Here is a 25,778-nt window from a genome sequence, read left to right on the forward strand (position 1 = left end):
TATGACATTGAGGCCTATTTGTAATCGGTTGCTATTTTAACTTATTTATAAATTCAATTGTTTTTGTGTCAAAAAAATGTTTTCAAAATTATACTAAAATTTCAGAGAAGCATTTATTAGATTAGGACATTTTTATATTAATAGTTAACCAATAGCCCTTTTATTGACTCCAACCCATCCAAAACAGTTATATTTTTCCACATATATTTTTTCCAAACGAGTCACAAGTACTTCTTTTTTCTTATTCTTTATATTTTGAAATAATGAATATTTTTATTTGAAAAATGGGAAATATCAATTGGACCTACAATACTATCAATTAGTGTATACCATAGATTTGTGACATCATCACGGGCGCTGTGACGTCATGACAATGGGAAAAATTTAATGGATCATGGTAGCGAAGGCTAGGTCAAACGAAAGGCTTTTTTATCCCAGTTTATCCCAAAAAACATTTACAATGCAAATGATGATAATGATGAAAACGATGACGTATAGTGTTATTATTAAATGATAAATAAATGAAATAACGCTCTAGCAACTCGCCGGGTGCGAGTTAAACGCATCAGCTTCACCTTCTAAAGATTGCAAGGCAAAACAGACGTTGATAAATATGTTAATAGAGACATGGGGAATTGGACGCGAAATCAAATCTTGACTGTCTTTTTCATTTTATTTCAAATTTTAGATTCCCCATGTCTCTATTAACATCTTTATCAACGTCTGTTTTGCCTTGCAATCTTTAGAAGGCTCAGATTAAAGAAGAAATCTGAATTGTGTTTCGAAACTATTTTACGGATTTATTATCAGATGTCGCTATTGCGTCCATATCGAAGCCATTTTATTGTTGCTTCTTAAAGACAGAAAAGATTTATTTTTCACGTTGAGAAAGCCTATGAATAGCTGTTCTGACGAGCCCTATTAGGGCGAAATACGTATAAACAGATACATAGACACTTTGGACGTGAAATCAAATCTTGACTGTCTTTTTCATGATAAAATTTTATTTTTCAAAATTTATTTAAAGCTCATAATCATAGCTTTAAAATGAAATGCTTTAAATCTTTTTATGTTGATCAAAAGCAAAGTTATAAGTAAAAATGTCTGGTATAGTCGATAATTTGTTATTTTTTAATAATAAATTTGCAATATCTCAGCTACTACTTAGGCAATAGACCGATTTTAATTTTTCAAAGTTGTTTTGTTTATTTAAAAAAAGCAAAACATGATTTGAAAAAAGACGATATCTTTATTAGTTTATTAGTTATAAAAATTTAAACAAATGAATTGTTAATAACAAATTCCTGTTCAAAAATTCGGATTATCATGTTAAAGATTCGAATTCAGTGGGTAAAAAACAGTTATAAAATCTCATAGATCTCAATCGGCCACTAAACCCCCTTTTGCCCCTAGACTAAATATCGGACTTCAAGATTTTTAACAATATAATTAATCACTTATTTATATCGTTTAAAAAATATGATTCATCAAACAGTACGAAATTCTTGGCCTTCTGTCAAAGTTAATGACCAACACACAAAAAGGTAATACCGCTATCGATTGTAAGTGATATTCACAGAAGCATACAAACTTTTTTTTCAGAAGTTTACTCTAGTTCATACCTATGAATAGCCCGGTGAATCAGCAGTTAATTTTAACCCTTACTTATATCGGAAACCTTTTTATTTCACAATATGTCTAAATAAAGTATTAATCATCGATCCATTTACCTGTGGTAAGATCCATAACAAAGTCTTACCTAATAGAAGCCATTGTGGTTTTTTAACGAGTAACTATTTACTGTTTACCAATTAATATCTTAATTATTAGTATATTGGTATGTGTATGACGGTAATTAGGATTTAATTTAGAAGTAATTATAATGTTTTATACAAGAGCATAAAAATTACTATTACTACATAGATTTAAAATATTTGAATTCTTTTGATACGCATGCCAATATTTATCGGTGTTTTTACATAGGCTATCCCTTAACCTGGCATCCGATAGGTAGCCCAGTCTATTTATGCAAAAATCATCGATTTCACGGCAAAATTTTTCGCAGATATCTGAAGCTTTTAAGAGATAAACACATAAACAATATTTATATCATTTTTATATCAAGAATATCTTTATTTTCCCGTTTTTTAAATTAAAATTGATAAATAATTTACGGATATATAAAGATAGTAGAATTTCGAATTCTTGGCATCTTTTCTCCAGTTCTTTATGTTTGACTTCTCTGATCTTTCTCTGTATATCTCGTTGTAATGTTTTATACATAAAGTGTTATTGTTATTGTTTTTCCTTCTTTCTTCCATCAGCTGCAGAATCTCTGTCGTCATCCATGTCTTATTCTTACCTTCTTCGTTCTTCATAAAATTGTCTTTAATGTCGTTTATCGCTTTATTAAGGGATTCTATCTTCTCTCTATAAGTTTAATCTCCCTTAATTAATAAATTTATTAATTGGTAAAAATAAGGTTGGGATTACATAGTAAATGTTTATTATAGTTTAATTCAACAAAACATCTTCTCTAATTCAATTATTATAGTTTTATTAAGTGAAAAATACGCCTAACGTGTTAATTTGTGTTTGTCTAAACAAGATTCATAAAAGAAAGCTTTATACTGGGGAGTATCATTAATAGGCGGTGTACATATAGTCAAAATTTTCTTTATATTTTCTTTTGAGCGTCTCGAATCTCCTCGTAGATTTATGTAAAATCTGCGAACTCTGTCTTCAATTAAATCTCCATTTTCTGACATAAGACCTACTTTGCGATATACACAGAGCATAATGGAGCCTATATACTTCTCGTCTTCCTTTTTTACGTTTTTATATCCATTGGTAAGAATGTAACCCGGTAACACACCGAAATCCTGCTGACACGTATTTAAATATTCTCTCAAATTATCCATTTCCTCTTTTCTCTTTTGTTCTTTTGTGGTATCAGCCTGCAACAATGTATTAATATTTTGAATATATTTTAGAATATAATCTAAATTATAGTTATAGAGAGTTCACAAATATAGTACGTTCATTATCCTAACAGCCTCTTAAAAATTATGGTAAAGTAATAAAAATAAAAATAAAGTTTCTATTAACCGAAGTGTCAGACAGGGATGTGTTATGTCACCGATGTTGTTTAATGCCTACACTGAACAAGTTTTGAGATAGCGTTAAATAATGGTTGCGAATTTGTTAAAATCGGTGGTGAAATTATTAATAACATCAGATACGCAGATGGCACCGCCATAATGAGAGAGAGTCTAGAAAACCTTCAAGCTCTATTGAACGCTGTAAACAACGAATGCACTAAAAAGGGCTTAACAATCAACGCAAAGAAAACAAAATGGATGGTGGTCGGAAAAATTAATATCGAAGACTCAGTTCTAAATTAGATAACAACATCATGTAAAGGGTGGAACACTTTGGATATCTGGGTAATTGGATTGACTGCAGGGTTGAAAGTGACGAGGAAATTTCGACCAGAACAGAATTTGCACGAGTTTTCTTAGAGTATGATGAAGGGAAGTGCACTAATCAAGTAGTTGGTTAATTCATTTGGATCAGGTCCCTTGCAAATTGCACGTTATCTAAAATTTGACGATCCCGAGAAATACACGGGACATATTAGAACGGCTCGAAAGCCATATGAGTCACGGAGAAACAAGAAAGTTCTATCATCAAATAAATATTATTAGAAAAGAATTCAAACCAAGAATCAACTATTGTAATGATAAGGAAGGTAACTTACTTACCAACAAAGAGGATATCCTTTTACGATGGGTAGAGCACTTTCGAGAGTTTCTGGAAGGGGAACCTACTAACAAAAACACCTGGAATACCGAAATGAGGAACTCGTGGAACCCCCCTCGGTAGATGAAGTGAAAATATCTATAGAAAAACTAAGGAACCATAGGTCCCCAGGTAGCGATGGCATCCCAGCAGAGTTATTTAAGCACGGTGGAGAGCAGCTCACCAAGGTGATGCGAGAAATTGTTTGTAGAATTTGGTCTGAGGAGCAAATGCCTGAAGAATGGAGCTTAGGCTTAATTTGCTTGTTACACAAAAAGGGAAACCAACTGGAATGCAATAATTACCGCGGAATAACTCTCCTAAATACAGCATACAAGATATTGTCAAATATTTTGCACGAGAGATTAAAGCCTTATACTGACATGTTTCTAGGAGAATATCAGGTGGGATTCAGGCGTGGACGTTCAACCATTAACCAGATCTTTACACTACGACAGATCCTCGAAAAGCGCAAGAGTTTAACATAGATATGTATCATATTTTTGTCGATTTTAAAGCGGCATATGACAGTGTCTTAAGACCAAGTCTTTACAACGCTATGAATGAGTTGGGAATTCCAAAAAACTCATATGTTTGATAAAACTGACAATGGCGAAGATGCTATCAGCAGTAAAAATTCAAAACGACTCGTCAACCCCATTTCAAATACATAGGGGGTTAAGGCAGGGAGATGCGCTGGCGTGTCAGCTTTTTAATGTCGCCTTAGAAAAAGTTGTACCAGACGCTAATTTAGATAGCAGGGGAACAATATTTAATAGATCAGTCCAAATTCTAGCATATGCAGACGACGTGGACATTATAACAAGAACTAGGGCGAGAACTGCGGAAATCCTAACCGAGCTAGTAGCAGCAGCAGAACGAATGGGGTTACATATAAATCAAAATAAAACCAAATTCATGGCGACTAACACAAACACAAGAGCTGGAAATGTTGACACAAATTTAATCATCAATGACCAAAACTTCGAAGCAGTCAAAGAGTTCATATATCTAGGGACATCGGTTAACCCCAATAATAACACATCTGAGGAAATAAAAAGGCGAATAATAATTGCAAACAGGTGTTATCATGGTCTATCAAAGTACTTAGCTAACAAACGTCTGTCTCAAAAAACTCGTATAAGGCTGTATAGAACACTGATAGTCCCCGTTCTCACATATGGATCAGAGGCATGGACGCTAACGAAAACAGATGAATCCGCTCTATCCATTTTTGAAAGAAAGGTGCTACGCAAGATATTCGGAGCGGTCTGTGAGAACGGAATATGAAGGCGAAGATATAACTTTAAACTGCAGAATATCTACAAGCATACGTTTGGTGGTAAAGATATTACCACTATAATTAAGCGAAACCGCCTGCAGTGGGCAGGACATGTAGCCCGGGCCCCTGAGTCAAACATGATAAAAAAGATTCTAACAGCGCAACCCGTGGGAATGAGAAGACGGGGTAGACCAAAGCTGAGGTGAATGGACGGGGTAACACAACATGCCGAGAAGATCGGAGTCGGCAACTGGAAAATGCAAGCGAGGGACAGAATAGAATGGCGTAGAAAGCTTGAGAAGGTCGAGGCCCTCTAAGGGCTGTAGCACCAAGATGATGATGATGATGATGATGATGATGATGAGAAATACACGGGACAAGCGTTTCGGCGTACGTTCCCTACAATTATGGCGGACGTACGTCGTATTAAGCAGTAGCATGACAATAAATCAAATCCAACGACAAGTAGGACGGAAATCGGCAACTGTGGCGACTGATTACGTTAAAGAGAGTATTAAGGTCGCGGAATATTATCGTGCACGTATAGTTTCCGGCACGTAGCGTTTCCACTCCAGCAATTGGGCTGCGCGTTCACATTTTCATACATAGAACGTTTCAGTTTGGTTCGGTGAAGATATGATCTCGCTTTTCTCGACAAAAATTATGTGCAATTGCTCTTTTACTTAACGATGAAGAATGAAAAACTGTGTTAAAAATAAGGTTTGAAGTACATCTAATGCTAAGAGAAAGGAAGAAGGCATGTGAATACTGGACTTTATACAGAGAATTAATTGATGACGATGAAAATTATTATGGATATTTTAGAATTAATAGGATTCAGTTTAAATATGTTTAAAGTATTTTTAAAAAGAAGAGGTATCACTTCCGTACAAAAGTCCTAATTGTTTATCACTTCCGTGATTAATTATCACAAAGCAATAAAAACACATGCATAAATGACAAAATAGCCTCGAAAATTATTTTTTTAAATACTCTGTATCAAAATCAAACAAATACCTAAATAAACAAGGGAAAAACGACGGACATCTAATTCACATTATCCTTACCAACCGGTTACGACTCGTTACGTAGCCGTCGGCATCAGTAAAATATTGTTTTCAAATATACTGAACGGAAACGTTAAGTGTCTGAAACACTATGTTCCAGTATGCGTTGTTCATATTTAAAACCATTTAAATTATATTTTTCGGAAACTAAACGCTATGTGCTGGAAACGCAACGTGCACGATAATATGCCACGACCTTTACCAATAAGAAAAACGTTTCAAACATTATTGGGAGTGCCATTAATGGAAGTACAACCCAATTGCCTTCCGAGAATGTCGGTAGTATTAATTACAATATTAAATACAAATTTAAAATTACAATCTTCAATATTTCAAACAATGCCGACTGTACTTTTCACATTTTAAAAGATTAAGGGCCGCGACCGGTTGTTCAAACGCTAATCAAAACTTGATTGTAATCAAATATTTAATTACAAGCAAATACGTCACAGCAGCTGTCAAAATTATTAAAAATTGCTTATTATTATTATTGATTTGTAAATAAAAACATGAAATTAATATCAGAAAGAGTTTAATTATGGTTTATTTTAAATTAAAACGCAATATAATAAAATTGAATAAAATAAATCAGTCAACATAACCTCAAAATGTGACGTATTTGATTTTAATTAAATATTTGAGTTTTGATTAGCGTTCGAACAACTGTCTCGCCATATCAATATTTAAAACTGTTGATGTTGCCATGGTAACTTTAAAACAAGCGCGTTTTTGAAAGTTGAATTTAAACACGCTGAGGCGTACTTTAAATAAGCAAAATGGGGTACCAAGAAAACAATTAAATTAGAAAATAATAAATAACTGTAGGAAAAATAGAAGCATATATAAATTGATCAAACAGATTCTTACCAAAACGACCACAAATACAGTAATAACAAACATTATTAACTTCTTCATATTGAAAATATAACTCGGTCTGTCACAAATGTTTTTTTTGCAATAGACTTAGTACTGGCGTTTTATAGTTTACTGTGGGTTTTTAAGCGTGTTTACTAGAAAGATGATTTTTTATACTAAGACTTGGCAATACTTTTAGGCAATCCCACACAATGCATATTATCGATTTTTTATAATTATTTTAATTAAAATAGTCTATAAACTAAAAACAATTAATTAAAATCCATAAAAATAATTACCGGATCTCGTTATTTATGGGCAGCATGAAATCAAAAACTTCTTACATTTTTAAGTTGCTAGTTTAGCTTTAATTTTTTTTATTAGCTTTAGTTAAACTTATGCTACTGCTATTCATTTAGAAAAAACGTTTGGAATAGAAGAAAATCAAACAAAAATCAATTTAAAATTGCTTTCATAAAGGAAGACGAAAAATATAATTTTTGGGGGTTTTTCGAGAAACCTATGGAAATCATTAAACTTGCTAGTAATTTATGATGATTAAAATGTAATTTTCACATTGGTTCAGTGCTAAAGCAGGCAGTAGACAGCTAAAACATGGCCGACTGCTCGTTATCTGTTGTGTGTTGTGTCCGGTGAGGGAACTGGCAAAAAACAAGACAGCACTACTGGCCTACACCGTTCACACGGCGCCAATTGTCACGACAATTGAGATTTCGAGTGGTGGGGGACTCACCTCAGTCTACTCCTGAAGACAACTGAATTTTGTGAGGGCAATTGGCAAGGCAATTGGCTTGAAGTGTTTAGACGAAGAGAATAATTTCATGACAGTCAGTTGTCTGCTGACAATTGTCTCGCCAATTGTCATCGTGTAAACGCGGCTTAATAGTAGCTCTCTCGTTGGCTTATTTAAAAAGAGGCGCTGTAAAACCGCGTTTACACGATGACAATTGGCGAAACAATTTTTATTGGACAATTGTCATCACGTGGTTGCGGATTGTCGGAGGCCAGTCCAGTTGAACGAGAAGATGTTTATATGTGGCCAACTATTGCCATGGCAATAGACAGCTAAAACATGGCCGCTGTTGTGTCCGATGAGGAAACTGGTGAATAAACAAGATAGCACTACTGGCCTACACCGTTCACACGGCGCCAATTGTCGCGACAATTGAGATTTCGAGTGGTGGGGGGCTGACTGGGCGCAGTTCATTGTCCTCAGTCTACTCCCGGAGACAACGGAATTTTGGGCCAATTGTGAGGGCAGTTGGCAAGGCAATTGGCCTGAAGTGTTTAGACGAAGACAATAATTTCATGCCAGTCAGTTGTCTTCTGACAATTGTCTCTCCAATTGTCATCGTGTAAACGCGGCTTGAGTCAGCATTTTAACCAATGTTGTTAAGTTGTGGATAGTTTGAATATTAAACACAAAAATAAAATTACTTCCTTTCTGGATGTCCAGGATATCAGTCGTTTAGTGAAAGTATTTCGCGAAAGTCCGCATTTCTAAGTATACAGTATTTGGGTCAATATTTTGGATGATTTGTATAGCTTCTCTCTTCAAGAGAAGATTTCTATTTTAGAGAAGACTGTGACGAATTGAGAGAAATTGAAGTAAAACAAAATCTTAATTCAATTTGGAGAGATTGAAATATTTCAAATAAAAACAAAAAAGAACTATATTGAAATTAGTTTAGAAGTATGAGCTCTTAAAACCCTTCACTGCATGATTTTTTATTTTTCGTTGCAAAAAAGTTTACGCTGGACTGGATTTTCGTTATTTTATGGGAAAAAATAACAAAAAAAAAAATTCTGAGCAATTTTTTTTTATTTTGGAAAAATATAAGTGTTGTTTATGAACAACATTATGCAAAAAAAGGATGTACTTGAAGCAATATTTAGGAACAATGAAAATTTTTAAAACAGTTCTTCGTTTTAGTGACTTTTCCACACTTTTTACCACACTTTTCGCAGAACACATGTGTATAGCCATTGCACTATAGAAATTTGCATCTTTTTGGTTTTTCGGACCATAGAGACCAATGGTGAATTCCATCCAATTGAACATCCTTTATTGGCATGGTCTATGGTGGGTCCTTTCTCTTCTTTAGCTATAGCCCCTCCTCAGTTTTACTTGTTGAAGGTCTCCTGTCCTGCATAATGCTTCTACCAATTGTGCTCTAAACTGAGATTGTGTGACTTTAGGTATCGCAACAGTTCTATGTTCAGCTGAAATCTTATAAAGAATCCAACTGTTAGCAACGGTTAGATCTAGTAGATGAAAAAATAGTCTAAAATACAATTTTTTACCCCTTTCATTTTATTTCGTCCCATATTGCTGTCCAACAAATCGACACCGTCCATATGACGGTTGTATTCTTGTACAATACATGATACCTTAGTTCTTTTATTCTATTTTCTTTCTTGTCATATCTCTTGGCAGTAGTTTTGGGAACTTCGCAACCTTCGGACTATAAAGTCGATACCAACGTGTCTAATTTGTTATCTTTCCAGCCTAAGCTACTTATTTCCACACCATCGCATCTAGCAACAAACTCTACACTAGTTCCTCTTCCTTAATTTTGCATAGCCTTTTTATCCGGAATCTTACAATTTGGAATCCTCTTCCTTCTTACGGTTCCTAAACTGTGAATACGTTGTTTGGAAAGATACAAGGAGAGGTATAGAAGAGTAATATTTGTTAAAATAAAGCCTGTGTTTCAAATTCCTGGGAACAATTCTAACCAATCTCACCACAACATTTGCAGTTCGCGTATCCAGAGCTAGAGCATAGACAAAAAATTTAAAACCCCATTTATGTGGCTTGTTTGGAAGGTACTGCCTCATGTAATGCATAGCTTTGGTAAAACAAATTTGCTCATCGACCGACAGATATTGTTCCAAAGGAATTCCATCCGAAAATGCTTTATTGAGGTGGTCAATAATTGGTCTAATTTTATAAACTCTATCGTAGTTTGGATTGTCATAAGATAAGGCATTCTCGTTATTATTGAAATGTAAAAATTGTCTGATTGTTTCGTACCTATTGACTGACATAGTATTTTTTATTTTCTCAAAGCCAATTTCTTCTGACCAATATGCCCTTGTATTGGGCAAATGAACAAGGGATATATAATATTGTAATTCCAAAATACTTTCGGGAATCGTGGGTAAATTGCCATTAATTTGTTTAAACGCAACGATCGTCAGTTGGTCGCATTGTAATAATTGCTTACCAATAGGACCTGAAAATCCTCTAGGTAAAGAAGTATTTCCATAAAGATGGTGAAAAGGATGTCGAAGGGGTAGCTCATCTGAATGTTATACATACAAACCACTAAAGCGGTTTTTTAAGATGTTCTTGTAATAGTCGTATTAAACCACCCTAACGCCAGTAGTTACGACTGGTCCGTCACATCCAATAGCCTCAATTTCTTGTAATTTAATTAAACTTTGAATAATACTAGAATTGAATTGAACAACTAAGATTATTAAGAATACTAACAATTGAATAATACTAGATTTGATACTTTCTCATATACCGGGCAGCGGAGACACATGCCCGAAATATTTACACAATGGCTCTTGCACAAGTGTTATGTGCTCCACAATTGTTTGACGATAAACCTTTGAGCTAAAGTTTAAACCTTTGAGTAAACTACTTGAGCTAACGTTTTGTCTTTGCGTCCATCAAAGTAGAGTCCACGTAGAGCTCTATTTTGATGGATAACTACTACCAATAATCAAAAGTTCTTGCATCCTCTGAATATTTGAAGGAGATTTAAGCTTTTCTCTTCTAACTATATGTTTGTCGATAACGTTAAAAGCGTCCGCTGAAATGCGACGATCTATCAGAAATGCCATGTCTGCCACATACTTTTGCAAAATTTGTCAACTGAATTCTCATCTGATTTTTTTTAACATCTTTAGAGGTAGAAGGTACAGAAACATTTTCTTGAAACGTAAAATCATAAACAATTAACATCATAAACAAAATTATTTGTTTCTGAACTTGAAGAGGAATTGCATTCAGATACTAGATTAACAACACTGTCAATAACTACGGTATATTTCTTCTTTTTCCGTTGTTCTCTCTGAATAAATTTTTTTGTTTTTCCCTATCAATCGACCTTATCACATATTTCCTCGGACCTCTTTGATGTAATAGAAATTCGCGTTCATCCAGAGGTTATAAAAAAAACCTCAAATCAAAGTTGTAGATTTTAAAATTATCTACAATAATAATCTGTATAATTTTTTTCCGAAGAGTTACCATTCCTGAGATATTGCGATTCTAAGAGTCACATTATACATGCACATATAAGCTACGTACATACATATCAGGCACTTAAGACAAATATAAATGCCTATTTGTGTCCCTTGTATATATACATATTATACTAGTCTGAAAACATTTATTCAAAAGATAATCAGTCCCTAACTGAATTCCCTCTGCCCACGTTGCCTGGAAAAGCATCTGACTATTCTATTGTCCGTAGGTCTCGTTCATATACCTGTTTCTTTTAGTGCTAAAGGTTCAATTCAAGTGAATATCCGTACTTATTACAAGCGTCTATCATTTAGGTTATTTGTGCTATTTTATAGCTCTAACAAATGTCTCAGTTTTGCTTTATTTACAATAAAACTGAAAGTGAGAATAAAACAATTCTGGTTGATCGTAGAATGCCAAATTTAATCGAGGCTAGTGTCGCGAGAGGTGATGAGTTTACTGAGTATTTAAGAAGGCAAAATTCCGATGACTATACCAAATTACGATAAGTAAAATTACGATACAATACCAATGACTCAGCCACATTTAAACAATTTATGAACATCCAGCAAGAGAAAGAGAAAGAAGAGGAAATCGAAGAAGTCTTAACTGTTGAAGTAGACTTTCAAGAGTATGAATCTGATTAAAATATCTAAAGAAATCAAAACAATAGTTAACCAAATAATCAATAGCAATATCAATGATCAATATCAGTAATAAGGTAATATCTAGACCTTGACGGGCATTGTTCCCTTAAATTATCCTAAAATTGTCTTGACAGTTAGTGTAGAGTGTAGAACTTGGTAGAACTATAGGGGAAACCACAGTAAAAAACGCGCCGAGTACACTACCTCGTAGATGGCGTGGAAATGTGAAACTTTTCGGAATAAAAACATAATGACCATTTTTGTAAAGAATTTTAAGGTTTACAACTTTGGTTTAAGTTTTTTTTTTATAAAACTTACCGTTCGATGGGGATTTTAAAAACTTTATTTATAATGGTAAACCCCAGACCACTATTTGGCTTTCCGGGAATTTTTGTTATTTTAAATGTTTATATTGACCGAAGTATAACCCTCAGTGGTTGATGTATTTGATAAAAAAAGGTACGTTTCAATAGTAAATTTTTATTATAGTTTAATTAAACTTTACATCTAATATAAGTATTAGAGTTGAATAAAATGAAAAATGGACTTAACACATTAACTTATACAGTTAATTCAACCTATCTAAACAAGCTTCATAAGAGAAAGCTTTACGCTTAGGAGAGTCATTATGATTTGGTTTACATTCCTTCAAAATTTTTTGTATTGTTTCTTTTGTACGGTGTGAGTCCCCTCGTAGATTAGTATAAAGACTGTGAACTCTAGCTTCAATTAAATCTCCGTATTCTGACATAAGACCTACTTTGCGATATACACAGAGCATAATGGAGCCTATATACTTCTCGTCTTCCTTTTTTACGTTTTTATATCCTTTGGTAAGAATGTAACCCGGTAACAAACCGAAATCCTGCTGACACGTATTTAAATATTCTCTCAAATTATCCATTTCCTCTTTTCTCTTTTGTTCTTTTGTGGTATCAGCCTGCAACAATGTATTAATATTGTGAAATTTTTTAGAATTTAATATAAATCATAGTTATAGAAGGTGCACAAATATAGTGCGTTCATTATCCTAACAGCCTCTTAAAAATTATTGCAAAGTAATAAAAATAAAAATAAGTTTCTATTAACCGAGGTGTCAGACAGGGATGTGTTATGTCACCGATGTTGTTTAATGCCTACACTGAACAAGTTTTGAGATCGCGTTTAATAATGGTTGCGAAGGTGTTGAAATCGGTAGTGAAATTATTAATAACATCAGATACGCAGATGTCACCGCCATAATGAGAGAGAGTCTAGAAAACCTTCAAGCTCTATTGAACGCTGTAAACAACGAATGCACTGAAAAGGGCTTTACGATCAACGCAAAGAAAACAAAATGGATGGTGGTCGGAAAAATTAATATCGAAGACTCAGTTCTAAATTAGATAATAAAATCATGTAAAGGGTGGAACACTTTAGATATCTGGGTAATTGGATTGACTGCAGGATTGAAAGTGACGAGGAAATTTCGACCAGAATAGAATTTGCACGAGTTTTCTTAGAGTATGAAGAAGGGAAGTGCACTAATCAAGTAGTTGGTTAATACATTTGGATCAGGTCCTTGCAAATTGCACGTTATCTAAAATTTGACGATCCCGAGAAATACACGGGACAAGCGTTTCGACGTACGTTCCCTACAATTATGGCGGACGTACGTCGTATTAAGCAGTAGCATGACAATAAATCAAATCCAACGACAAGTAGGACGGAAATGGGCAACTGTGGCGACTGATTACGTTAAAGAGAGTATTAAAGTCGCGGAATATTATCGTGCACGTATAGTTTCCGGCACGTAGCGTTTCCACTCCAGCAATTGGGCTGCGCGTTCACATTTTCATACATAGAACGTTTCAGTTTGGTTCGGTGAAGATATGATCTCGCTTTTCTCGACAAAAATTATGTGCAATTGCTCTTTTACTTAACGATGAAGAATGAAAAACTGTGTTAAAAAGAAGGTTTGAAGTACATCCAATGCTAAGAGAAAGGAAGAAGGCATGTGAATACTGGACTTTATACAGAGAATTAATTGATGACGATGAAAATTATTATGGATATTTTAGAATTAATAGGATTCAGTTTAAATATGTTTTAAATTTAATTACACCTTTAGTTAAAAAACAAAATACTACATTTAACGAAGCCATACATATCAAACCAAAAAGTATTTTCAAAAAGAAGAGGTATCACTTCCGTACAAAAGTCCTAATTGTTTATCACTTCCGTAATTAATTATCACAAAGCAATAAAAACACATGCATAAATGACAAAATAGCCTCGAAAATTATTTTTTTAAATACTCTGTATCAAAATCAAACAAATACCTAAATAAACAAGGGAAAAACGACGGACATCTAATTCACATTATCCTTACCAACCGGTTACGACTCGTTACGTAGCCGTCGGCATCAGTAAAATATTGTTTTCAAATATACTGAACGGAAACGTTAAGTGTCTGAAACGCTATGTTCCGGACAGTGTGCGTTGTTCATATTTAAAACCATTTAAATTATATTTTTCGGAAACTAAACGCTATGTGCTGGAAACGCAACGTGCATGATAATATGCCACGACCTTTACCAATAAGAAGAATGTTTCAAACAATATTGGGAGTGCCATTAATGGAAGTACAACCCAATTGGCTTCCGAGAATGTCGGTAGTATTAATTACAATATTAAATACAAATTTAAAATTACAATATTCAATATTTCAAACAATGCCGACTGTACTTTTCACATTTTAAAAGATTGAGGGCCGCGACCGGTTGTTCAAACGCTAATCAAAACTTGATTGTAATCAAATATTTAATTACAAGCAAATATGTCACAGCAGCTGTCAAAATTATTAAAAATTGCTTATTATTATTATTGATTTGCAAATAAAAACATGTAATTAACATCAGAAAGAGTTTAATTATGGTTTATTTTAAATTAAAAAACAATATAATAAAATTGAATAAAATAAATCAGTCAACATAACCTCAAAATGTGACGTATTTGATTTTAATTAAATATTTAAGTTTTGATTAGCCTTCGAACAAGTGGCCCTAATTAATAATTTTTAGTTATGTGAATAAAGCTTTTGATACATTTTTTAGTAATATTTTATTCATATTTTTTTATTTGATGTTACAAGGTATGTACTCCTGTCAGGCCAGATCAATATTTAAAACTGTTGATGTTGCCACGCGCGTTTTTGAAAGTTGAATTTAACACGCTGAGGCGTACTTTAAATAAGCAAAATGGGGTACCAAAAAAAACAATTAAATCAGAAAATAATAACTGTAGGAAAAATAGAAGCATATACAAATTGATCAAACAGATTCTTACCGAAACAACCACAAATACAGCAATAACAAACATTATTAACTTCTTCATATTGAAAATATAACTCAGTCTGTCACAAATGTTTTTTTTGCAATAGACTTAGTACTGGCATTTTATAGTTTACTGTGGGTTTTTAAGTGTGTGTACTAGAAAGATGATTTTTTATACTAAGACTTGGCAATACTTTTAGGCAATCCCACACAATGCATATTATCGATTTTTTATAATTATTTTAATTAAAATAGTCTATAAACTAAAAACAATTAAAATCCATAAAAATAATTACCGGATCTCGTTATTTATAGGCAGCATGAAATCAAAAACTTCTTACATTTTTAAGTTGCTAGTTTAGCTTTAATTTTTTTCATTAGCTTTAGTTAAACTTATGCTACTGCTATTCATTTAGAAAAAACGTTTGGAATAGAAATCATTAAACTTGCTAGTAATTTATGATGATTAAAATGTAATTTTTACATTGGTTCAGTCCTAAAGCCGCGTTTACACGATGACAATTGGCGAGACAATTGTCATTGGACAATTGTCATCACGTGGTTGCGGATTGTCGGAGGCCAGTCCTGTTGAACGAGAAGATGTTTATACGGGGCGAACTATTGTCATGGCAGTAGACAGCTAAAATATGGCCGACTGCTCGTTATCTGTTGTGTGTTGTGTCCGGTGAGGGAACTGGCAAAAAACAAGACAGCACTACTGGCTTACACCGTTCACACGGCGCCAATTGTCACGACAATTGAGATTTCGAGTGGTGGGGGACTCACTGGGCGCAGCTCTTTGTCTTCAATCTACTCCTGAAGACAACTGAATTTTGGGCCAATTGTGAGGGCAATTGGCAAGGCAATTGGCTTGAAGTGTTTAGACGAAGACAATAATTTCATGACAGTCAGTTGTCTGCTGACAATTGTCTCGCCGATTGTCATCGTGTAAACGCGGCTTAATGGTAGCTCTCTCGTTGGCTTATTTAAAAAGAGGCGCTGTAAAACCGCGTTTACACGATGACAATTGGCGAAACAATTGTCATTGGACAATTGTCATCACGTGGTTGCGGATTGTCGGAGGCCAGTCCAGTTGAACGAGAAGATGTTTATATGTGGCCAACTATTGCCATGGCAATAGACAGCTAAAACATGGCCGCTGTTGTGTCCGGTGAGGAAACTGGTGAATAAACAAGATAGCACTACTGGCCTACACCGTTCAAACGGCGCCAATTGTCGCGACAATTGAGATTTCGAGTGGTGGGGGGCTGACTGGGCGCAGCTCATTGTTCTCAGTCTACTCCCGGAGACAACGGAATTTTGGGCTAATTGTGAGGGCAGTTGGCAAGGCAATTGGCCTGAAGTGTTTAGACGAAGACAATAATTTCATGCTAGTCAGTTGTCTTCTGACAATTGTCTCGCCAATTGTCCTCGTGTAAACGCGGCTTAAGTCAGCATTTTAACCAATGTTGTTGTGGGTAGTTTGAAGATTGAACACAAAAATAAAATTACTTCCTTTCTGAATGTCCAGGATATCAGTCGTTTAGTGAAAGTATTTCGCGAAAGTCCGCATTTCTAAGTATACAGTATTTGGGTCAATATTTTGGATGATTTGTATAGCATCTCTCTTCAAGAGAAGATTTCTATTTTAGACTGTGACGAATTGAGAGAAATTGAAGTAAAACAAAATCTTAATTCAATTTGGAGAGATTGAAGTATTTCAAATAAAAACAATAAAGAGTTATATTGAAATTAGTTTTGAACCATGGATTAGAAGTATGAGCTCTTAAAACCCTTCACTGCATGATTTTTTATTTTTCGTTTCAAAAAAGTTTACGCTGGACTGGATTTTCGTTATTTTATGGGAAAAAATAACAAAAAAAAATTCTGAGCAATTTTTTTTATTTTGGAAAAATAGAAGTGTTGTTTATGAACAACATTATGTAAATAAGGCTGTACTTAAAGCAATATTTAGGAACAATGAAAATTTTTAAAACAGTTCTTCGTTTTAGTGACTTTTCCACACTTTTTGCCACATTTTTTGTAGAACACATGTGTATAGCCATTGCACTGTAGAAATTTGCATCTTTTTGGTTTTTCGGACCATAGATACCAATGGTGAATTCCATCCATTTGAACATCCTTTATTGGCATGGTCTATGCTGGGTCCTTTCTCTTCTTTAGCTATAGCCCCTCCTCAGTTTTACTTGCTGAAGATCTCCTGTCCTGCATAATGCTTCTACCAGTTGTGCTCTAAACTGAGATTGTGTGACTTTAGGTATCGCAACAGTTCTATGTTCAGCTGAATTCTTGTAAAGAATCCAACTGTTAGCAACGGTTAGATCTAGTAGATGAAAAAATAGTCTAAAATACAATTTTTTACTCCTTTCATTTTATTCAGTCCCATATTGCTGTCCAACAAATCGACACCGTCCATATGACGGTTGTATTCTTGTACAAGACATGGATACCTTAGTTCTTTTATTCTATTTTCTTTCTTGTCATATCTCTTGGCAGTAGTTTTAGGAACTTCGCAACCTTCGGACTATAAAGTCGATACCAACGTGCCTAATTTGTTATCTTTCCAGCCTAAACTACTTACTTCCACACCATCGCATGTAGCAACAAACTCTACACTAGTTCCTCTTCCTTAATTTTTCATAGCCTTTTTATCCGGAATCTTACAATTTGGAATCCTCTTCCTTCTTACGGTTCCTAAACTGTGAATACGTTGTTTGGAAAGATATACAAGGAGAGGTATAGAAGAGTAATATTTGTTAAAATAAAGCCTGTGATTCAAATTCCTGGGAACAATTCTAACCAATCTCACCACAACATTTGCAGTTCGCGTATCCAGAGCTAGAGCATAGACAAAAAATTTAAAACCCCATTTATGTGGCTTGTTTGGAAGGTACATTTGAACAATTTATGAACATCAGCAAGGGAAAGAGAAAAAAGAAAAAATCGAAGAAGACTTAACTGTTGAAGTAGACTTTCAAGAGTATGAATCTGAATAAAATATCTAAAGAAATCAAAACAATAGTTAACCAAATAATCTGTGAAATGTGAAACTATTAGGAAAAAAATCATAATGACCATTTTTGTAGAGAATTTTAAGGTTTACAACTTTGGTTTAAGTTTTTTTTATAAAACTTACCGTTTTCGAGAAAAATTCACAAATCCTCAAATTTTGACTTTTGACCTCAAACTCAAATAAGTTTTGTAGCACACATTCGATCGATGGGGATTTTTAAAACTTTATTTATAATGGTAAACCCCAGCTCTCCACCACTGTTTGGCTTTCCGGGAATTTTTGTTATTTTAAATGTCTATATTGACCGAAGTATAACCCTCAGTGGTTGATGTATTTGATAAAAAAAAAGGTACGTTTCAATAGTAAATTTTTATTATAGTGTAATTAAACTTTACATCTAATATAAGTATTAGAGTTTAATAAAATGAAAAATGGACTTAACACATTAACTTATACAGTTAACCTATCTAAACAAGCTTCATAAGAGAAAGCTTTACGCTTAGGAGAATCATCATGATTTGGTTTACATTCCTTCAAAATTTTTTGTATTGTTTCTTTTGTACGGTGTGAGTCCCCTCGTAGATTAGTATAAAGACTGTGAACTCTAGCTTCAATTAAATCTCCATTTTCTGACATAACACCTGCTTTGGTATATACACAGAGCATAATGGCTCCTATGTAATCCTTGTCCTCCTCTGTTACGTGAGTATACCCTTTGGTAATAATGTAATCAGGAAGCAGGCCCAAATTCTGCTGACAAGTGTTTAAATTTTCCCGCAAGTTTTCGAATTCCTCTGTTCTCTTCAGTTCTGTTGCGTCGTCAGCCTACAACAATATATTAACATCTTAATAAAAATCGTAAAAGATGAGAAATTCTTTGAATATATCATATAAAAATTGTGTTATAATATGTTTAACACTGTCGTTAGCTCTGCAGGTACTACAGCCGGTCCCAAGCCCGGATAAAATGTGGAGGGTGAATGGCAAAATTCGCGACCTAGCAATCGTAAAAACCAATACTGCTCAAAGAAACCATGTACAGCCTCAGAACCGGATTTACGCTATGAAGACGACCACGGCAAGAAATAAGGATTTTCACATTGGTTCAGTCCTAATGGTAGCTCTCTCGTTGGCTTATTTAAGCGTAAGCGTAAGCTCTCGTAAGTCAGCATTTTAACCAATGTTGTTAAGTTGTGGGTAGTTCGAAGATTGAACACAAACATAAAATTACTTCCTTTCTGAATATCCAGGATATCAGTCGTTTAGTGAAAGTATTTCTCGAAAGTCCGCATTTCTAAGTACCTATATAGTATTTGGGTCAATATTTTGGATAATTTGTATAGCTTCTCTCTTCAAGAGAAGATTTCTATTTTAGAGAAGACTGTGACAAATTGAGAGAAATGGAAGTAAAACAAAATCTTAATTGAGTTTGGAGAGATTAAACTATTTCAAATAAAAACAAAGAAGAGCTATACTGAAATTAGTTTTGAGCCATGGATTAGAAGTATGAGCTCTTAAAACCCTTCAATGCATGATTTTTTATTTTTCGTTGCAAAAAAGGTTACGCTAAACTGGATTTTCGTTATTTTGTGGGAAAAAATAACAAAAAAAAATTCTGAGCAATTTTTTTTATTTTGGAAAAATATAAGTGTTGTTTATGAACAACATTATGCAAATAAGGATGTACTTAAAGCAATATTTAGGAACAATGAAAATTTTTAAAACAGTTCTTTTTACAATTTTTGTTATTTTAAATGTCTATATTGACCAGAGTATAACCCTCAGTGGTTGATGTATTTGATAAAAAAAAGGTACGTTTCAATAGCAAATTTTTATTATAGTTTAATTTAACTTTACATCTTCTAATATAAGTATTAGAGGTTAATAAAATGAAAAATGGACTTAACACGTTAACTTATACAGTTAATTCAACCTATCTAAACAAGCTTCATAAGAGAAAGCTTTACGCTTAGGAGAATCATCATGATTTGGTTTACATTCCTTCAAAATTTTTTGTATTGTTTCTTTTGTACGGTGAGAGTCCCCTCGTAGATTAGTATAAAGACTGTGAACTCTAGCTTCAATTAAATCTCCATTTTCTGACATAACACCTGCTTTGGTATATACACAGAGCATAATGGCTCCTATGTAATCCTTGTCCTCCTCTTTTACGTGAGTAAACCCTTTGGTATTAATGTCACTAGGTAGCAGGCCCAAATTCTGCTGACAAGTGTTTAAATTTTCCCGCAAGTTTTCGTATTCTTCTGTTCTCTTCTGTTCTGTTGCGTCGTCAGCCTACAACAATATATTAACATCTAATAAAAATCGTAAAAGATGAGAAACTCTTTGAATATATCATATAAAAATTTTGTTATAATATGTTTAACACTATCTGTAGCTCTGCAGTAACACAGCCGGTCCCAAGCCCGGATAAAATGTGGAGGGTGAATGGCAAAATTCGCGACCTAGCAATCGTAAAAACCAATACTGCTCAAAGAAACCATGTACAGCCTCGGAACCGGATTTACGCTATGAAGACGACCACGGCAAGAAATAAGGATATGCTAAAAATATTCAAAACCCAGATAAGAATTACTACTTGGAATATCAGATCGCTCAACTCAAGGAAAAACATAACGAGAATGTTTAACACGAAAATGGAGAACTAATGATAAACTTTTGTACGAATAACGAACATAGAATAAACGACACATTTTTTTACCACAAAGACAACATAAATATATATTCACTAACACACGTGGACAAATATATATGACAGATTATGTTATAACCAACAGAGATATACATCCACCGAAAATAATCGATGCCTCAGAAAGAAAAGAAAATTTTAAAAGAGATCTCGAAATGATAGATTCTGAAGAAGAAGAGATGTCAGATCCAGATGGCGACCAGTCTGGTCTCGTAATGTGAAAATAACCATACACGAAGTTTAAACTAAAACATGTCAAACAAATCAAAGTCAAGGAGTAGTCACTTTAGATGTCTGAAGAGGTTCGAGTGAGTTGGATGTGTTTATAAAGTTCTTCCCGTGGTCTTTATTTATGCACATCACTCACTGCACTAATCTAAGACATGCACAACACCAAAATACTAAAAAGAATAAAGAAACTGATCACCAAGAAATATTGATCGTTCTTGGTTGTACCAATTAGGTACTACAACAAATTACCTAGCATGAAAGACTATTGAGCTAATAATGAATCCCTTGGCAACCCAGTCATAAAAAGGCTATAACAGGTGACCGATGTTGCTACTTGTTATCAAAAATGTACTATAATGATACTGAAAAGCATAATAATTCACCTAGGACATATAACTTGGATGAAGTGATTTCATGTTTGAAACATACTTTTGGAAAAGCCAGAACAGAGAGTTCTCATCAGTTTATTGATGAAACTATGACCAAATTCGAGGAAAGGTCTTCCCTAAAACGGTAGATTCCTCTAAAAGGGGAATAGAAATGTGGCAAAGGTCTGACTGTTAATCTGATACATATATGACCTCAAAATTTACTTTGGTAAAGAGGTTGAAGCTGTTGCTGGACTTTATGTAAACGTGTGGTGAAAAAACTAGCTAGTACAATACGTTCTTCTGATGTGTGCCTATGTTTCGACAGGTTTTTCACATCTCTAAAATTATTGAGTGAACTAAATTTGCATTGTGTTGTAAAAATAAACCAAAATTTGAAGATGTCAAGAGTTGAGTCTGATTTTCAAGTTTTGGATGCTGGGGTTCTGAGTACTAAGTGGCAAGATACAAAAAGTGTCTTACTAATGTCTAACTGTTACACTACATATATATGACTTGCGGGAAAAAACTAAAAACTGGTAAACGGTCTGAAATTAAATCAGTTCATGGGATGAATAGACCTTTCTATATTTTTGTCAATAAAATTACCTTCAAAATTTATTCGTCTACTAATGGAATACATTGTTCCCAATATTAAACACTATTGGGATACAGTTGTCCCATATTCTACCGAGGATTTAAGGATATTAAAAAAAAACAGATCACTTTGGGCACTATTATAAGACTATTGATTATATTTTTTTGTTTGAAAAGTTTTGGATATCTGCGGATTGTATTCAGTCCTGAAAGGGTTAATACTTGTTTCAAACTTTCATTCTTATTACGTTCATTATGGTATAAACGGAAATATTGTTTTGATAAAACTTTTTCTACTAAGTTGTAAACAGTTTTACTGTTAGAGCAATGTTATATGACTTAATAATAAATATGATCACCTTAATTTCGGTATTGTTTATTTTAATAAATATTGTAGGTATCAAAAATAATGATGTAAAAATATGGTGTACAAAAAAGGAAAGTTGAAATTACATTGAAAAAATTGTCTACATCTCGATCGTGTCGTTAGTCATTACCATCGACGGGCCGGTCGTCTACCTGGTCGATATTGCTGAGATCATTTTTATAAATGGCAGAAGATAATTTTTCGTAGGAATAGTGACTTTGTGATCAATCAACAAGCTATTAAAAGTAAAGTGTAGGAAAGGATTGCAAAAAATACGATTTAAAGAGAAAAATATACAGTATTTATATTATCTTGTCTTATATCTAACTGTCATTGTACAGGGTTGGGATAAAGTATGGAACTAAGTATATCTTTGAAACGAAAAAAATATTCATGAAACTTTGCATGCAAGTACAATAACACATAACTCCTCTGATGCTACATTTTTTGTTACTACTTCACTTCTGGTTTCACTGAATATACCCTCAACTTATTTAATTTAAATGTAACATCCTATATATTTTGCAGATTTTAAAAGAACTTGATTCCTAATTTTTATATACCAAGTTTGGTAAAAGCAATTTGTTAAAATTGGAAACAAATCACTTTACAGTTAAAAAATAGGTGAATACTACGACCAACGAGAATAATAATTTAAACAAATTACTTCAAATATTTAAAATTCTCACAAAAGTTTACATCCTTACAATCCTTAGTCAATAAGAGTAAAAACTGAAACTCATGTTTACAAAAAAGAAAACAAGTGTTAACTAGTAAGTAATTGTTATAGAATAAAACTGGTTCATTTAAATGAAAAAGATCGTATGTATTGAAATAATGATCGGTTATGGTAAACGTGTTTAAACAACATCCAAAAAAGTTGAATGTTTTGACGGAATTTTCATTTTTTTAGATTTACTAAATGAGCAATTTATTCCTGCACTTCAACAAAATGGCCAGTTGCCACAGAATTTTTGGTTTCATTAAGATGGAGCACTTTCCTACTATTATCGACCGGTTAGAAATTTTTTGAATGCGAACTTTGCAAATCCATTGATTATACAATATATACAATGGATTTATAGAGTGGCCTGCTTGTTCTCCGGATCTTAATGACCTTGATACGTTAGATTTTTTCTTTGAATATATCTAAAATCACGTGTTTACATTAGGCGATCAACTTGTTTGCAGGATTTGAAACAAAGAATTATTGATGAATGTGAACTAATGCGTGGAGAGGTCTTGGAAAGAGTGACTCAGGAATTTAATAATAGGCTTGCACTTGTCAGAAGGTGAACGGCGAACATTTTCAGATCTATTTTATCTAAAACTAAACCTAACAATGGAAAAGAAAAAACAAAGAATTGCATTTATAAAATACCTTGTAAATGTGAAAATTTTTATGTAGGTGAAACATCAAGACTATTAATTATTAAATATGTCACTTCTGGAAAACCGTTGTCAGGTAAAAAGATTTATTTATTTGAATAAATGTTTGGAAATTATTATTAATGATTTTTGTGTATTTTTGTATTACTAATTGAAGAATAATAAAAATCGAAAAAAATAGAAAAAAAAAAATATAAAAGTTGTTAGTAAAATTGTGGAGGCAATATGTTTATCAATATAAATAGCAATAATACAACATAGCACACGAATCAAACATTTTCTTACCAAAACAGCCACTACAACAGCTACAACAAAAAGTATAAACCTCTTCATATTGGAAAATTCACTCGATATGAAACATATGATTATTATAGCAAATCTATCGTTAATTTTTCTAGTTTTACTTAGGCAATTTTATTTCGCATAGTTCATCCACCAATGAGGTGTTTCCACGTCTAACATGATAATATATCGAATTTTCACAATTATTGCATCTAAAGTAAATATTTGTAGTCTATAAACTAAAATCAATTAACAAAAAACCATAACACTAAATCCTGCATCTTGTTATTTATGGATTAGATTAGAAGTTAGACAATGCAAAATTAATGTCTCGTATTATGAAATTTTTAATTGGTCAATAAATTTAGAAATGGCTTTTTGGGAATCCATTTTTGTGGCACTTATAATATTTTTAGGACTATAACCGCAATAAAGGACATAACATTTAATTAACTAGTTTATAGTCTTTCCACTTTTATATATTTACTATTTTAATGGGAATAAGCCATAATTGAAGGTTAAAATCAGTTTATTGATGTTTCAATTTCCACTTCGGAAATCGTTCTCAAAATACAAAAATTAATAGATTAAACAAATTTTGTTTTTTGTTACTTGGTGAAAAATTCTTCTAATAATTTAATTTTATCTAATTCATTTATATAGACAATTCAGACATATTATACATTTTAAATTAGATGACTTTAAAATGATATTGCCAATAGTGCTGAGTTGCGTTCCTGGGACGACTTTATTGTAAGATAGTTCATTCGATTGCATGAAATCAACTTTAACTTGAGAATATCCGTATTATTAATATTATTATATACAGTAAGGTCTCCTTTTATGCGGTGGATACATTCCACAGAAAAGCGCATATAAAAAAATTGCATAAAAGAAAGACAGTACTTGCCTTGAAAAAGTAGGGATACGTCCTGCAGCCTTCTAAAATTACATGAAACCAAGACAAAAACATCATCTGGTCAATACTATCAAAATTAGAAAGACGTCATATCTAGGACACATAATGCGCGATAGGGAATTTGAGCAGCTCCAGGTAATATTAAAAGGCATTGCATTTTTTGCACTTTTTACCACTAGGTAGTCTACCACTATTACTTTCTTCTTACCTTTATTAATTTTAAGACCAACTTTGCTACTTTTCCACTCAACTTTACTCAAAAGATCTAGTATTTCTTGTTTATTTGTTGCTATAAGGGTAGTGTCATCTGCAAATCTTAAATTGGAGATTGTTCTACCAGCCAACGTTACTCCATCGACCCATCCTTCTAAAGTAAGTCAGGTGAAAAAAACGCATCCTTTTCTAACTCCTCTTTTTGCTCTGAGTTGGCTTGAGAACTTCTGTCTGCTCGAAAAGTTGCCTTATTGAAGTGTCACCAGATGTATCGGTGTATCCATCTCTATTAGACCAAATGAGATGGACAAACACTCTATACCTAAATGGACCAAAAATGGACCACAGACTAATTTTCTTGAATTCAAATTAATCACTAAACAAGATAATGGTTGATGCTTAATTTTTGTCGATTTA

General features: G+C 33.3%; 2 protein-coding genes and 1 long non-coding RNA gene across 6 annotated transcripts in view; 1 reads left to right on the forward strand and 2 right to left on the reverse strand.

The window, feature by feature from the left end:
* Nucleotides 1–25,778, forward strand: part of raw (NDT-like domain-containg protein raw) — a 410,674-nt gene that overhangs the window by 41,549 nt on the left and 343,347 nt on the right. The gene's annotated exons all lie outside the window — the stretch shown is intronic.
* LOC140444758 (uncharacterized) lies at nt 12,402–15,443 on the reverse strand. The gene is made up of 2 exons (XR_011951333.1): nt 15,265–15,443; nt 12,402–12,877 (listed from the first exon to the last, which is right to left on the reverse strand). It is a non-coding gene; the product is annotated as an uncharacterized lncRNA (long non-coding RNA).
* On the reverse strand, nt 18,646–24,451 carry LOC140444759 (uncharacterized). Of its 2 annotated transcripts, none has more exons than XM_072536520.1 (2): nt 24,233–24,451; nt 18,646–19,110 (listed from the first exon to the last, which is right to left on the reverse strand). In XM_072536520.1, the coding sequence occupies exons 1-2, from the start codon at nt 24,278–24,280 to the stop codon at nt 18,736–18,738; spliced, it is 423 nt and encodes a 140-aa protein (XP_072392621.1). In that variant the 5' UTR covers nt 24,281–24,451; the 3' UTR covers nt 18,646–18,735. The 2 variants fall into 2 exon arrangements, with proteins under 2 accessions (XP_072392621.1, XP_072392622.1); XM_072536521.1 differs by lacking the exon at nt 18,646–19,110 and adding an exon at nt 20,115–20,580 and having other exon boundaries at nt 24,233–24,447.

This window comes from Diabrotica undecimpunctata, chromosome 6 (assembly GCF_040954645.1).
Source record: "Diabrotica undecimpunctata isolate CICGRU chromosome 6, icDiaUnde3, whole genome shotgun sequence".
Lineage (NCBI taxonomy): Eukaryota > Metazoa > Arthropoda > Insecta > Coleoptera > Chrysomelidae > Diabrotica > Diabrotica undecimpunctata.

Excerpts from the sequence above, each read along its gene's own strand:
- LOC140444759 (XM_072536520.1), bottom strand. The coding sequence starts at position 24,280 with ATGAAGAGGTTTATACTTTTTGTTGTAGCTGTTGTAGTGGCTGTTTTG. Across the intron at positions 19,111-24,232 it reads CTGTTGTAGTGGCTGTTTTG|GCTGACGACGCAACAGAACT; the intron begins GTAAGAAAATGT and ends ATATTGTTGTAG.